Source organism: Cucumis melo, chromosome 11, assembly GCF_025177605.1.
Source record: "Cucumis melo cultivar AY chromosome 11, USDA_Cmelo_AY_1.0, whole genome shotgun sequence".
NCBI lineage: Eukaryota > Viridiplantae > Streptophyta > Magnoliopsida > Cucurbitales > Cucurbitaceae > Cucumis > Cucumis melo.
Genome location: NC_066867.1, coordinates 25,615,999 through 25,631,039, shown reverse-complemented (window position 1 = coordinate 25,631,039; position 15,041 = coordinate 25,615,999). Strand labels below are relative to the sequence as shown.

Below are 15,041 nucleotides of genomic sequence, written 5' to 3'. Positions count from 1 at the left end.
TTAGAATCAAGATAAGCTCTGGTTGATGTTGCTCATTTTCCAATCCTTTAAGACTAGGAGTAGTTTAGAGAACTCTTGTTTTCAATTGAATTCTCCCAAATCTTTTGCTGATTTTCTTTTTTAATTTTTTGCTTTCTAATTATTGTTAAAGGTTGATGTTTAAAAATTCCCTAGAAAACAAAAGAAGTTAATGCTTTTATGTTTAATTTCATTTTTTTTAGATGTGCAAATAAAATGAAGATCATAAGTATATTTAAAATTGAAGGTCAAATGAGAAATACTCATGATTTCTAACCTCCCCCAAATACTTTAAGAAAAGAAAAATCATTTATGGCATCTCACCTTTTCCAAGGGCATTTATTTTTTATGTTCCACATAAAACAAAAGGTCGACTTAAAAATACTCAATACCTCACTCGTCATAAATACCTCACTCGTAATAAATAATCATTCTTAAATTGAAAATAGAACTTTGCATAAGTTTTTTTTTTTTTATATACATATAATATATATAATATCGATTAATTATAATTATTTAAATAGTTTACAATAGATTATCTTACTGGATAAAAATAAATTATCTATTAATCAAATTATTTATCAATAATAAGAGTCGATCACTAATAGATCATATAACAAATTTGTTAGTCTATCATAAACCATAAAAGTTTATATCGATAGACCTTGCTATATTTATAATTTCGTAAAAATATTGCTATATACTTAATAATTTATTCTAAAATTCGACATCTATAATAATTATCCTATAACTAAACATCACTATAGCATCTATTCTTAAAAAACAGAAAATATATTGATTCATTTTGCTATATTTAAAAATAACTCTTTAACTATATATCTAAGCTGTGTAATATATTGTTTGACCTAATAGAAAGCTCAAGCATACATCCCAAAAAATTGTCCACTTGAGACAAGGAGTGTAACTCTTTCAGTGGGACTGACACCCCATAACTTTTCAGGGGGGGCTATCCCAAACTCCAAACACCATGGAAGAAAATTATAAAAAATGCATCATTGGCAAAACCTAAAACATACATGTCACAATAATATCAATGAGAGCAAACAACAAAGACATCGACTCTTTAAATTAAATACAGGTCTTGAATGGATATAGTAGCAATGACCAAAGTATATAATATGGTACATAAGAAAAATAAAGGGCCTATAATCCATTAGGAACAGATTTAAATTATTGGGGGAGGGAAGGGACCTTATTTTTGAATGAATATAAATTAAGAATTATTATGACCCCTTTTTTTCTATTGCGCTTCAAGTTTAACTGCAGAATCAAGGGCATCAATGGTATTATTTTGCTGGCCCCACAGCTGAGCATATCTTCCTGCCTTTGATAAGAGAACTTCGTGGGGACCTTGTTCAACCACCTTCCCATTCTCCAAAACTATAATCTGCATATTACACACACAATTTTAACAAATAATGCATATATTCAATAAATTTGCCCAGTCAATCAATGAAGAGTTAAAACTTGAAATGATCTGCAGCAGTAGTGTTTTAAAGCCCTCTTGAGCAAAACAAGTAAGACTACTTCAGACTTTTTGACTATTTTTAGACTATTTTTAGGAAATAGTATTACTTCCAGGTTTTCCTTCTTTGTTAACTTAAAAAGGACCAAATTTACTAATAAGCCTAAATTCAAATTTCCTTACCTATAGGGGTTTTCTTTCCTTCTTTTTTCCTTGTTTCCATATTTCCTCTTTTACTATGTTTTATCTTATTCATGAAATACTTTTAAGTTCTATATATAGTATGGTAAAAAAAACACGTATTTGAAGACTGCATATGAAAACTGGAAAGGAGAGATAATTTTGACTGATGAGGGATTTGTGAGAAATATTGCATATCTGGAATGATATTTGGAATGACTTTTCATTTGAAGTGTTAAAAAAATACATTTAAGCACTCGAAAATTCGTTCCAAATCAGGAGCTGAATCAGCAGATTACCTGTGCAATTAAGGAAATTTCATTATGCACTTACTAACCTCATCACATTGCATGGCAGTGGTAAGCCTATGAGCAATGAAGATTGATGTTCTATTATTTGCAAGTGACCTCAATGCAGTCAAAATTTCGGCCTCTGTTGAGCTGTCGAGTGCACTTGTAGCCTCATCACATAGCCTGAATAAAGTTGACATTTCATTTTGTAAATGTAAAGAAAAGGTGATATAGAGAAGAAAGATAGAGAGATTCAGCATGCTTTCAGCTCGTCTATGTTATTTCACTAATATATATTTTTTCTTTAAAATAGTAAATGCAACCATGTAGTGAAAGGAAAAGAATTAGTTGCATATTAACGCAAATAGGAAAGAAGACAGGATCCCTACAGAATAGACGGTGATTTCAAGAATGCTCGAGCTAGAGCCACTCGTTGCTTCTCGCCACCGCTTAACTGCAGAGACATTACAGCCAATTGAAGATCAGGAACTATGTGAAAACACTAATCTGAAGAAACTAAAAACAGGTTGGGGAGCTCTAGAACTGGCCAAAATGTTAGGGAGGGAACATCTTTGTTTTAGCTTAAAGGCAAGATTTCGCAAAGATTTCTTGTTTTAGCTTACAAAAGCATGCACCATATATACTGTTAACTGTTAGGCTGCATATTGAAAGCCAGAAAGGAGAAACTCCATTAGAAATTAAACATCAAATGCCCTTTCGATACCAACAAGCACATACCTACCACCGAATCAAAATAAAAACAATACAACACACTTTGTTTTTGTCAACACTAATAATATCTCACCTTAAGCCCCCTTTCACCTACAACTGTAGAATACTTTTCAGGAAAGTTCATGATAGTATCGTGAATTGCAGCACGTTGAGCTGCATCATAAACCTGAGGAGAAAAAAGTTAAAAGAAAAGTGTCCCAGGTAAGAATAAAACAATGGCATACTACTTCAAGATATACCTCCTCCTCGGTAGCTGAAAGACGACCATAATGAATGTTATGGAAAATTGTATCGTTGAAGAGGACCTGTTTTTCGCAGTACATGCAAACCTTATAGGTTATAGGGTAAAATTAATCTTTGTAAAACAAATGTGACAAATTTTCTAATTTACCAGATCTTGTGGCACAACACCAACAAATTTCCGTACGCTATCAAGTGTCACATCCCGTACATCTTGACCATCAATTTTAATCTGGAAAAAATTGTTGCTAGAGGAGATCAATGCATTTACCGGCTGGTACCATCAAACCACAATAAAAGGCAGAACAAGAATCCCATTGCAGCCTTCAAGGGATGCATAATGTTGGAGATGAGCAACAGAAAGTAAAGATCCTTGTTCATTGAAAGCGGCTATATGCCACTTGAGACAATGCAACTTATATTGCAAAATAAAATTTTCACTTCCACCTTGAAAACAAGGTGGCTTCTAGAGAGTGGATTATTAATGATCCCCATGTTTAGTCCTCATTTATAGAAAGTCCGGTAAAGAGATGTATTAATCAAAAAGAAGAACACAAACAAGAGCTAACTAAGTCTGAATGCGCAAGTTAGTTTGCAGGTGCCCTGCTTTCGGGCAATTTAGATAGCAAGATAGATGGAAGATGTATTATTGCAATCGCCATCTTTTACATGGAAGAATCATTTTAGATATGAGGATGGGAAAGAGAAAATACAAAGGGAAGGCAATGTTTATTGGTGTTGAGAAAGCGGGACAATCCAAGACAGTTGGATTGGGAGACATGGTGAAGTAGTCAGGCGCTTTCCCTTTGCATTTTATTATCTGTCAGCTTAACAAAAGTCTATAACAAGATCAATTTTTAGAAGATGTGTCCAAAAACCCAGATTGGAGTTTGGTTTTTCCCACTTCCAAACAAAAAATAGTATGAAACGGTGAAAGAACCGATCAATCCCCAATAATTAGATCAAACTCAAAAGCTAACAAGTGTATACCCTCAGAAGATCAATGCCATTTATCAACTCGGGAAAAACAGTAATAATAGATTTTCACAAATCATCACTGCTCATAAGTCATAACAACCAATGTGCATTTCGGTAACCCTAAAGTTACAGCACTATTGCCTTTCCATAAGCTCCAACGCACAAACAATATGAAGCAAGAGGTGTAATTGCAAATAAACCAATAATGAAACAATTTTGTACAATGGAGTCGATGTATGAATGGAAATAGTTCGTATTTCAGCATATGCTAAAATTTAAAAGAACACAAATGTTAGTATGTCCATAGCTCAATAACACTGCAGGACCTTTTACATGGCGTTATCAAAGAATGCTGATCAAACTCTTATACTCCTAATTATAAACAAACCTAGTGTCATTCCAAAATCTTAAAACATAGGATAAGGGCTCTTACACTTCCTGAATGGATGTCAAAGAACCTGAAGAGCAAACGAAGAATAGTTGACTTGCCTGTATGGAGATACCAATTTAACTACATCAATGACACTGCAAGCATTCAATAAAAGACAGCTTTATATCAGATTTAAATTTGAGCATTTATGGGAAAAGTTTTGTACAAGAAAGCTTTAAAAGAATTGGAGCCTATCTTTTAAAAGTCAAAATGCATAATGCAGCATCTTTAAAGAGGAGAAGTAAACTATCCATTGACATCAGAGAAACCAACCCCAATTTGTAATACAAAAGGCCAAGGAGGCTACAAAAACTCCTCCTGTTTAGTATAAATCTCACTACGAGAATAGTTCAAAATAATTTTGCAAATTTGCACCAAGTGGCTGGTATTTACAAAATAAGATCATATAACTGTGAGTTGTCCCACTCTTTTCCGCTAAAGGTTCTATGATTTCTCTCTGCCCATATGATCCAAAGGAGCATTCTGATCATGTTCATTCTCACGGAATACGCCAGCTTCTAGAAATGACAAGCCACCATCATAGTATAGGTTGATGACTAGGCTCAACCAAAGGCCTGGAGGAAAGCATCCCAAAAAACAATGGCAAAGGAGTAGCTAACAAAGATGAGATCTTGTGTTCCACCATTCTTCTTCTTGAAGATGAAAATTTATGGGGAAAGAGTAGTTGAAGAGGATCTTTGTTCCCCTTTTTTGCACGTACTCCATAGGGTTTATTTTGCCCATGACCACCCTCCATAAGAAGCTTTTAACATCTGAGAAATTTTTCTTTTCCAGAAGACGTAGAAGAGGTTTCAGTGAATGAATGGGTGTTGGGTGTGGTGATAAGGTCAAGGGGACATCTCCTAGAGTCTGTACAAGGTCTAAGCCTGATCACCTCAAATTTTCCTGTTAGAATTAGCCAATCTTCCAATTCATTTTTTATGCTCCTTATAAGTGAGAGATTCCAAGAACCTGTCTTGCCGTCTGTTAGACCACCAATCATTTGGCAGTAAAATAGAAGAGGAAATAAGGGGAGCGCACACGTTATGGGGAGTGTGGTTGCTAGAACTGGGACCCACAGTTAGTTAGTTGGAGGGAAGAGGGGTTTAAATAGTGAAAGGGAGGTCCGCAAGTGGATATGGCGGGGGGGGGGGGGGGGGGGGGGGGGGGGGGGGGGGGGGGGGTAATTCTTTCTTTGTTCGCCTTTACCAATTACTTTCCCTTTAGGGATTGCTAATCTATCAATTCTGTGTACTTGTTCAGATAATTGAATAAGATTCATCTTGAGGTCTATCACCGTTCCAAAGGATTGCTACTATTTTATGTTCATCATTGAGATGCTGTCAAGGTTTGGGAAAATAGAGCATTAGGGGGTGGATTCAAGCCATGTAATATGAACTGCAAAGGGCTTATTATTTATAACTTTTTAATAAATTAGCTGCAATTTTATTGTTACCATCTTATTTGAATTTTGAATGTTGGGATTGAAAATTTGTGATACATCGATGAAAATTTGTGATACATCGATGAAAATTTTCTTATGGCCATTATATGGTTGCATGCTTGAGCATTCAGGTGAGATTAATCAGCTTGCTTGTGAAGTGTTCAAACTTAGAGTAAGCAACTAGTTCTCCTAACCTTCTAATATTCAGTCAAAAGTTAACCTTACCTAACTCTCCTTGAAGTTGTGCTGATTGATCTCGGAGGTTCTAAAATTTGTTGATTAGGGGTTGAAATAACCAAAGTTTCCTATTTCTCAAATTGCTAGGATCTTCGCACACCATGAATCCTTGCAAAATCTGGTGTTTGTACCATTTCCAATCTTTGTATGTTATAATGGACATGGAAGCCAACCCCAATGTTGAAGACATGAAATTACTAATATTTTTATGAGAAAATAAAACTTTTGGCCCTCAAATTTGGCTCGGGTAGAGCTTAAGCAGCACTCTATCTAATTATAAATGTTAAATTTTATTTAAATAAACAAATTTTCTTCGTCTTTTTTTTTTTTTTCTTATCATTCTTTCTCCCTCCTCCCAACCTGTCCATGACTGCCACCGCCGCCTCCTTTTTTCTCATTTCTTCTTCTGTCTTCTTCTTCTCTCCTCTGCCTCCTTTTTTCCCAACTTCTTTTTTAGCCTTTACCAAAAATTCCATTAGAAAGTTGTACAAAGAGGAAGGATGGGAACATCTTCTCCATAGAAAATCAAAATGACTTTTCCTTAAGTACAAGGGTTAAAAAAACCAAACCGTCAAACTGAAAACAATAATGGGCTCCAATTAAGAAAATGAGACCTTCGGTAATTGCAAGAAAACTTAACGAAAGCTCAACGGGAGACATGGAACCTAAAAGATATCTTGAAACTCCTTTTCAACTGGCCTTCATCAAGATAAGTGAAAATACAAAATGCGATATCCAGGCAGAGGTGGCCATAAAAGGAAATAACCTCCTCAGCCTCATAACATTCCTCCCTAAAGACTAAGCCTTCGAAAATCCTTCCATTTCTCCCAAGTAAAATTTTCCAGCTTGGACATATTAGCTAAAAGAATCTCACTTTGTCTTGGGAAGGGTGCAGCATAACACAACAGAAAAATGTATTAAACATGGAGGGAAAGAACCAGAATACTCCCAGAAATGCTAAGAACATCCAGCAGGAAGTTCCATCCAAAAGAACAGAACACGAAGAAGCAATCTATCACTTCAAATTCTTTTTAGAAAACAGCGTGGGAAAGAGTAAATACAAGAGTGGTACATCAGGGAAAGAACTTCACTATTTCACTTTCTTAGAATATTTACCTTTCCAAATTGTGCTAAGAGGAGCTTACTTGGCCAAAATTGTAAATGGACTGATTTATTTTCCTCTAAAAAATTGAAATGAAATGAGATAAACAATAAAAATAAAAAACTGTTTGGGCGGAAGGGAACTACACAAATCATTTTTTCCAAATCTAAAAGTTCTTGTGGAATTCTTTCACCATTGGCCATTGATCAAGCTCAGTGCATCATACTTTACACGTTACACCTAACTGTTCCAAAGCATGCCTAAAGCAATTCATTGATCAAATGAAACCAAAAGTCTTGGTTGATAACAACAGAAACTGACAATAGATAGAATAATCATAACCAGGGGTAAATGGGATAAGGCATTGAAGGAACATGAAGAAAATAGAATTCATAAGCTGCACCACATAGAGAAGGAAATATCATCAACAAATAAATGTCCTTAAACAAAAATCTTGCGCATGTAAAGGTAAATAAGACCAAATATGGTATTCTTTACCGCTGCCACTGGTACCAACAATAGCCACGCTCTTTCCAGCAGGTACAACAAAAGACACACCATCAAGAATCTTTCTTTCTGCCAGGTAACTGAAGATAATCGCTTGAATAAATTAAAAAGAAGAAAGCAACAATCTCTTGAAAAAATTGACAAAATTAACATAAGAGATGACTCAATTCCAGTGTGTTCAAATTAAAACGACTACAGAAATCAGCTTTGACAGCATCAGGTTACAAACAAAGTGAGGTGAAAAAACTATGGGGGTGGGGGGGAGTGTTGATGAAAGAACGACCATACAAATCTAATGTCACCTATGACATCAATTATCATAAAAAGAAAAAACCAATCTTCATCTATTCTAAATGCATAAAGTCATAACTTGAATAGAAAAAAGATAGACAATATCAAATTGCAATCTAGATGTGACAAAGCCTATCACAGTGAAAGAGTGTGAACCAAAAGAGCTAGCATATGAATCTAACATGCCACCACTGACATTGATAATTTTATAAATAAAAAGAAAAAGAAATCTTATTTAACATAGATAAAGTCAAACAAGGAACGGTAAAGATTTGCATACTTAAATTGCATAAAACTGAAGCAGAGATGTTTCTGAATTTAATTATTTAGAAAGACAAACTTAATCAAGGTAATTCCAGGACTATTCTTCATTATGGGGCCTAAATTAAACAATTGCAAGCTTAATTGATTCAACACCTGAAGTGTACGTTAGCAAACTCGATGCTACCACCATCCAACTTTAAAGGCTTTGAATTGTCCGCATCTCTAACCTCAGCTCTTTCCTATGAACAACAAAACGATAGATGTTATATTAAAGCAGAAAACGCACATAGATGACTTCAGACATCCAAGATGGTACAGCAGGTCACGAAAAGTGATTTTTATTTGATGTAAAGTACCTCCAGCAATTGAAACATCGATTTCATATCAACAAGGCTCTGTATGGTTTCCCGATAAACACTACCAAGGAAATTAAGAGGAAGAGATAACTGAAAGAGTAGGCCATTCACCATAACCTGTTTACAGAATACCATAGTTCTTACGGTTAAAATAATCTTTTCAGGTAACTTAAATTGTCAGCGCAATAAGGTTTTAAATAATACCAGATCACCAACTGTCATATTTCCATTCATAACTCCATGTGAACACAGCACCATAGCAGTTGATAGAGCTGTGCTAAATATTACATTCTGACCAAAGTTTAAGGAGGCCAGACTGCGTTGTGTTTTCAGAGCAGCATCCTCATACTCTGAGAATTAAGGATCACAAACAGCATTACCATTTGATGCCAGTTAGAAAAGGATGGAAAAAGAAAATTAAGTTCCAGTGACTGACAATAAAGTTGATATCTTATCTTTCCCTCCTTTTATGCATTTGGGATGTTTTGACATGGGTGAAGTCTTTTTTACTTGTTTACTAAGAAAAAAGATTTAGTATTTTGTTTGACAAAGAACTCCATGTCACTGCCCTATACTTGCTTGAACTGTGTTAGCTTTTAAATTTTTTAGGTTTCCTTAGGACAAGTCATTCTGCTGCTACAGGTCTAACTATCTTCACCTATTAACAGTGTTAAATACAGACCTCAAGCAGGGAATTGAGGGGAATGAGAAGTTTTACAAAGTACAAACTATGTCTACATTATAGTCAAGGCTACTTCATTTTTCCATATTATAATGAATTTGGGTAAACATGCAAACCACACATAAATATCACATGGCACAGTGATAATTATAACCACATTATTGGCAAACATTTTCTCATTTTTCACTAGACCATTTTAGTCAAGAACTATATGCTACAGTAGAAGTCTTCAAGTAAAACTTACTCTTGAGATATTCATCATATTTATTGGCTTCATAGGCTTCGTTATTGAAGTATTTAACGGTCTGCAAAATCACATTTAATAAGGGAAAGAAGCAGCAGAATAATGGAAACTGAATTATGGATGGACAACTAGAAAAACAACTATTTAAGGACGTCACGGCCAGACCTCATAATTAATAAGTGAATCAATTGCTTTGGTGTTTGCATCATTATCAGCTTTATTCATGGCCTTCCTAAATTTAGTTCTCCACTGGAAATACACAAATGAGACGAGAGAAAATAAGCACACTTAGAAAGAAACAATAAATCCAATCCACACATCAAAAACCAAGTAAACAGTTTAGTGATAGTGACAGAAGAACATAAATTCAAATGGAAAAGAAAACTTAAAAAGTTGGGAGATCAACAAACAGGGAAAGTAAACATAAACTCAAAAGCCTATTTCACCCCCCACCCCAAAAAAATGGTAGGAGTAAGGAACCTGAGTCACAGTCAACGTAAAAATGACATATGCTATCACCGATAGTGAAGTGATAAATGCAAATGGAGCTCCAAACTTGTAGGCCAAAATACCCGACACCATGGATATCTGGAAGAACAGAAGCAAGTTAAATCCAAAAAAACAAGGATGAAAACAAAATTGCCGTTCCTATGAAAATTATGTGAATAAAGGAGAGATAAACAGACAGGAATCGTGATATAAGTAAATGGATTCTCGAGTAGTTCCAAAATACATAGACTAGAGTCCCAAAGTAAGTGGATCCACGGAAAAGAAAGCTATAAATTCATAATCTAAGATACTCATCAAATGATGATGATGATAATACCTCTAAGATGGTGGGTACAACATTGAAAACCATGGATGAAAGAATAAAATTTATAGCACGGCTACCGCGATCAATAGTTCTACTCAAGGCACCTGTCTCACGACTACAAATAAAGTGAACAGGACAAGAGATTATCATGGAAGTTACAACTCCAAAAGGGGAAAGAAACTAAAACTGCCTTCTTACAAGATTAAAAACAAAAACAACAACTTTCAGTAACCCATAATAACAGACGATTGGTACAAAAAGACAGGGACAATGAATCAATTCAGAGACTATCTAAGGGATCCAAATTTGATCAAAAAGCAAGAGCATAATCAGCAAGATTTCGATAGAAGATTGCTAGAGCATCAGGTTAATTAAGACATATATCCTCAACTAAAATGTCAAAGATTCGAATCCCTCTACCCCACATGCTATTGAACTTAAAAATATTTTGATAAAAGACTCTTAACAAGAAGCATAATGCATAATTACATACCAAAGAACTTGAAATGTTTCTCCTCCTCCCAACTAAATCTCCCAAAGCAAGACCAAGATAATATTAGTCTAAAGAATTTTAGCATTGTCCTAGAAAGGATGTATCACCATAGTGAAAAGTTTGAATTGATTCCAGTGGGAAAGTGCAACAGTGCAAGTGGTAACCAAACACATCTAAGACCTTGTACCACAAATTGCATGAGTAAATAAGCACCATGCCTAAATATTTTATGCACTCAATATTGAGAACCACTTAATTGAAATTGAATCTCCAGCATAAAATCTTAAAGAACAGATTAGAAAATGGAAAGCTATAGAGGTCAAGCATCCATGCATATCCTACAATCTTTTCACAAAAAAAGAGAAGTGTTACTTTACTCCATTTGGTAACACCTAAGTTGAAAACACACGAAATTGGAGAACGACCATAAAATTTCATGATTTTTCTGGCAATCCTAACCATTGGCTAGAATTTGTTGGGTCCTATATCAAATAAATAGTCTGTCTCACCATTAACCTAAGATTTTCAATCTAAAAAAATATATATAAAAAAAGGCCAAGCATCCATGCATACTACAATCTTTTCACAAAAAAGGAAAAATGTTACTTTACTCCATTTGGTAACACCTAAGTTGAAAACACACGAAATTGGAGAACGACCATAAAATTTCATGATTTTTCTGGCAATCCTAACCATTGGCTAGAATCTGTTGGGTCCTATATCAAATAAATAGTCTGTCTCACCATTAACCTAAGATTTTCAATTTAAAAAAGTATATATATACGCATGAGAGTACGTATGTATGTATAAACGAAATGAAAATGATTACCTAAGATGATACTGGAGGTCAAGGTCATGCAAGTGTGAAAAAACCTGCAAATTTTAATACATAAATCAAGCATAAGCATCATGATAAAATTAGAATTTAAAATCCCAAAAAAAAGAAAGAATCTTCATCTAAAAAAGAATGAAGTAACAATAGTTAGAGCATTAAATTAGAAATTCAAAAGTTCAAAAAACCTCTCTACAATTTGGCTTCCGGCATCAGAAAAACAAAAACAGAACTTTTCCAGACATACCTTTCGAGATACAGATCGAATCGTCCGTAGTGCTACCTTGGAGAAAACAGCAGTCCGCAGCTCTACAATAGCATGAGACGAATTGCATTACAGCAGTGTAAAATAATAGGCAAAACATAAAGAAGACAACATATATTTTTAAGAAATGAAATAGAAAAAGCATGCAGATAACGTAGAACGAGAATAAGCAATTACTTCATGTCTAGTACCGTTGAAAGCAGATGCCCCAGACCGGGCAATGCCGTAACCAACTAAAACCGCAGCTGGTGTTGAAAAAAGAGTTAACATGGTGGAATTAGCGGCAGTAAAAGAAGCAAGAGCAGCTGCATTCCCTGAAGCAGTGGTCAACCAGTCAACGGCTAGCTTGAAGAGAAATGGTACCTGAACGTTCAAAATCTACAAGGAGAAAAGAACAAAAATGAAATGCAAAAGAAGAGCAGAGAAACATGGGAAAACTAGGTGTTGATGATTGTAATTAACCAGACCTTAGCTCCGACCAAGAAACCCAAAGCCATTATGACCCTGAAACGGAACTCGGAGTTGTCTTTCATCCACAAATAACTAGCAAGAGTACGCAAAATCTTTGTATCGGCAACTTGGGACTCCGATCCTTTACTAACAGGTTTAATATTTGTTCCCCTGGGAGACGATGCAGCTTCACTGCCATTTGCAGAAGAGGTTGAAAACACTAGCCGCCCATTTAACATGTGACCCTGCATTAAATTGTTTATAACCATGGAAAAGGAAAAGAAATCAACACTCAACTTCAAGGAACAGTATAATTGAATATCAAAATACATAACCCGAAGAAGAAAAACTAACAGATTGAGATCCTTTGGTCGAGGAGGAAGAAGAAGGATCAGGCAAGAATGCATGGACGCGACTCAGTGGATTGGAATTCCGTCTACAGGAACTAAAACTACGAGAATTGCGACCTTGAATGTACATAATACGATCATCATGTGTCCTAACGAATTCGCTGCTTAAGATCGGATATCTGTCGGAGATGATTCCTAGCGCGCCGGTTGAAAAACGATTGTAATTACGATTGCAATAGATTAAGAACGAGGCTCCGCCTTTGAAAGACATCAAATGTCGGCCATTAGATTGAATAAGCTCGGTTGCCCCGAGGCACCTACAGGCAGCCAACATTCCTTCTTCTTCTTCTTCTTCTTCTTCTTCTTCTTCTTCTTCAATTCCTCAATTCTTCAACTTCAATACTTGCTGTGATTCTTCGGATTACCAGAACAGAAGTGGATTCCGTTATCGAATGACCTTGAAACGAAGATTAGATCCTTCAGTGAACCCAACGGAAATCACTCAAGCATGTTACATAAATGAACTGGAAACTGGAAACCCTAAATCTATAATAAATTGATTGGGAAAATAAACCTTTGCCGCGCCATCTAACCTCTTGTTCCCGGCCTTAGAAGTCGGATTCCTTTTAGTTTTTATTATTATTTTAATTGCGAAACCTCCAACGAACTGTTTTACATTTATATTTTGTTTTTCTTTTTTGGAACAAAGTAACTAATTTTATTTAAATTTATATTCAATTCTCTTAATTCATATCTATTTTGTTGACTTCCCTTTATTTTCAAAATAGTTTTTTCACAATAATTACAATATATGTTTAAATGTCATGTTGGGAATCTTCTCGTTTCCTATTTTGTCCCTTTCCTTCTTTAATAAAAGCTTATTTTATCTGGCACGATTCTTCAAGCATTGTGTAGCATGAATCCAACGGACGTACTTGATAGTTTAATCGATGAAATTGATGTCGATGAGATACAACTCAAGAAAAAATATATGATTATTTGTTGAGTTAAATACACACAACTAATATCATATTGTGATAGAGATTATTGTATATTGATATGCTACATTCTTTGACTCGTGAGCATGTGTGTATAATTAAAAAAGCATGTGTTTATTTATATTTGATATATTGAATTGATCATGTGTGATTGAGAAAAAAACATTTGTATATGTTATATCATATATTTGCATTTGAGTTTTTTTTAATGGTTAAATAAGGTTTTAAACACATTAAATTTAGGAGTCTTTTAAAAAAAATATAAAAAAACTGACAAAATATTTATATTGTACAGAACAATTCAAAAAACGAAAAAAGTCGACACGTCCATCGTCTAAAATACCAAAAATGCCCCGTCAACCACGCCTTCAATAACGCTCGCGTAATATATTTACGATCATTTAGATTTGGTTATTGTTTGATACGCGATCGTTTAGACATGGTTACAATTTATACGCGATCGTTTACATATGGCTACAATTATCTTTTCAATTTTATCGTTTAATTTTGTTACATTTAAATTTGGTTACACGATCAAATTTAAATGATTTTTTTTTTCAAAACTTGGTACACTATTTTTTTAATTCTTTTGATACACAATCTGTTGTTTAGATTTTAGATTTTTTTAGACAATCGTTAAATGATTTTTTTCAAGATTTTTTATTCGATCTTTTATTTTTTCACATCATTGTTTATTTTTTTACATGATAGGTTACATTTGCTACTCCAATCTAAATGATTTTTTTTTCAAGATTCTTTATACACGATCTTTTAGATTTTGCTATTTTTTGTACATGACGTAAAAAAAAAGACGATGGAAAGAAACCGCAACGAAAAAAGAAGAGGAAAAGAAGAAAAACGATGGAAAAATTAAATGACGTAAATAAAGAATTAAAAAATAAGAAAGATGATGGAAAGAAATTGCAAAAAAAAATAAGAAAGAAGAAAGACGAAATCGAAGGAGGAAGACGACGAAAGAAATAGCAGGAAGAGGAGGAGGAATCGCAAAAGAAAGAGGGAAGGGTAAACCCAGAATATTTAAAAAATGGCTAGGGTTTAAATTTAAACTTTAAATATTTTCATGTACATTGCAAGTTGTATATTAATATTTATTTTAAATGGTAAAACTATTTGAAAATATTTATTACCTAATAGACAATGTCATTTTGTTATATTTATCAATCCTCTGATTTGATTTGTTGCATTTGAAAAAAACCCTAATTATATTTGACCATAAACTCGTCTTATGTCTTAAACATTCAAATGTTATATTAAAATTCATCCTTTGCTCTTTTACTACTTCCAAACGTTGGATTGAACTTTAAATTAATATATCTTCAAGGTATTTATTATTGTTT

At 34.2% G+C, this 15,041-nt stretch overlaps 1 protein-coding gene across 1 annotated transcript; it reads right to left on the bottom strand.

Moving 5' to 3' along the window:
• Positions 1-1,073: 1,073 nt before the first annotated feature.
• On the bottom strand, positions 1,074-13,377 carry LOC103496256 (ABC transporter B family member 25, mitochondrial). Its single transcript, XM_051079334.1, has 21 exons — positions 13,260-13,377; positions 12,690-13,142; positions 12,353-12,580; positions 12,077-12,263; positions 11,868-11,929; positions 11,618-11,661; positions 10,308-10,410; positions 9,962-10,069; positions 9,647-9,730; positions 9,482-9,542; positions 8,760-8,905; positions 8,556-8,672; positions 8,353-8,438; positions 7,636-7,724; positions 4,358-4,413; positions 3,098-3,178; positions 2,946-3,011; positions 2,780-2,872; positions 2,364-2,428; positions 2,022-2,157; positions 1,074-1,426 (listed from the first exon to the last, which is right to left on the bottom strand). Exons 2-21 carry the CDS (start codon positions 13,017-13,019, stop codon positions 1,280-1,282), a joined length of 2,289 nt encoding a protein of 762 aa, XP_050935291.1. The 5' UTR covers positions 13,020-13,142; positions 13,260-13,377; the 3' UTR covers positions 1,074-1,279.
• Between the last annotated feature and the right edge of the window lie 1,664 nt (positions 13,378-15,041).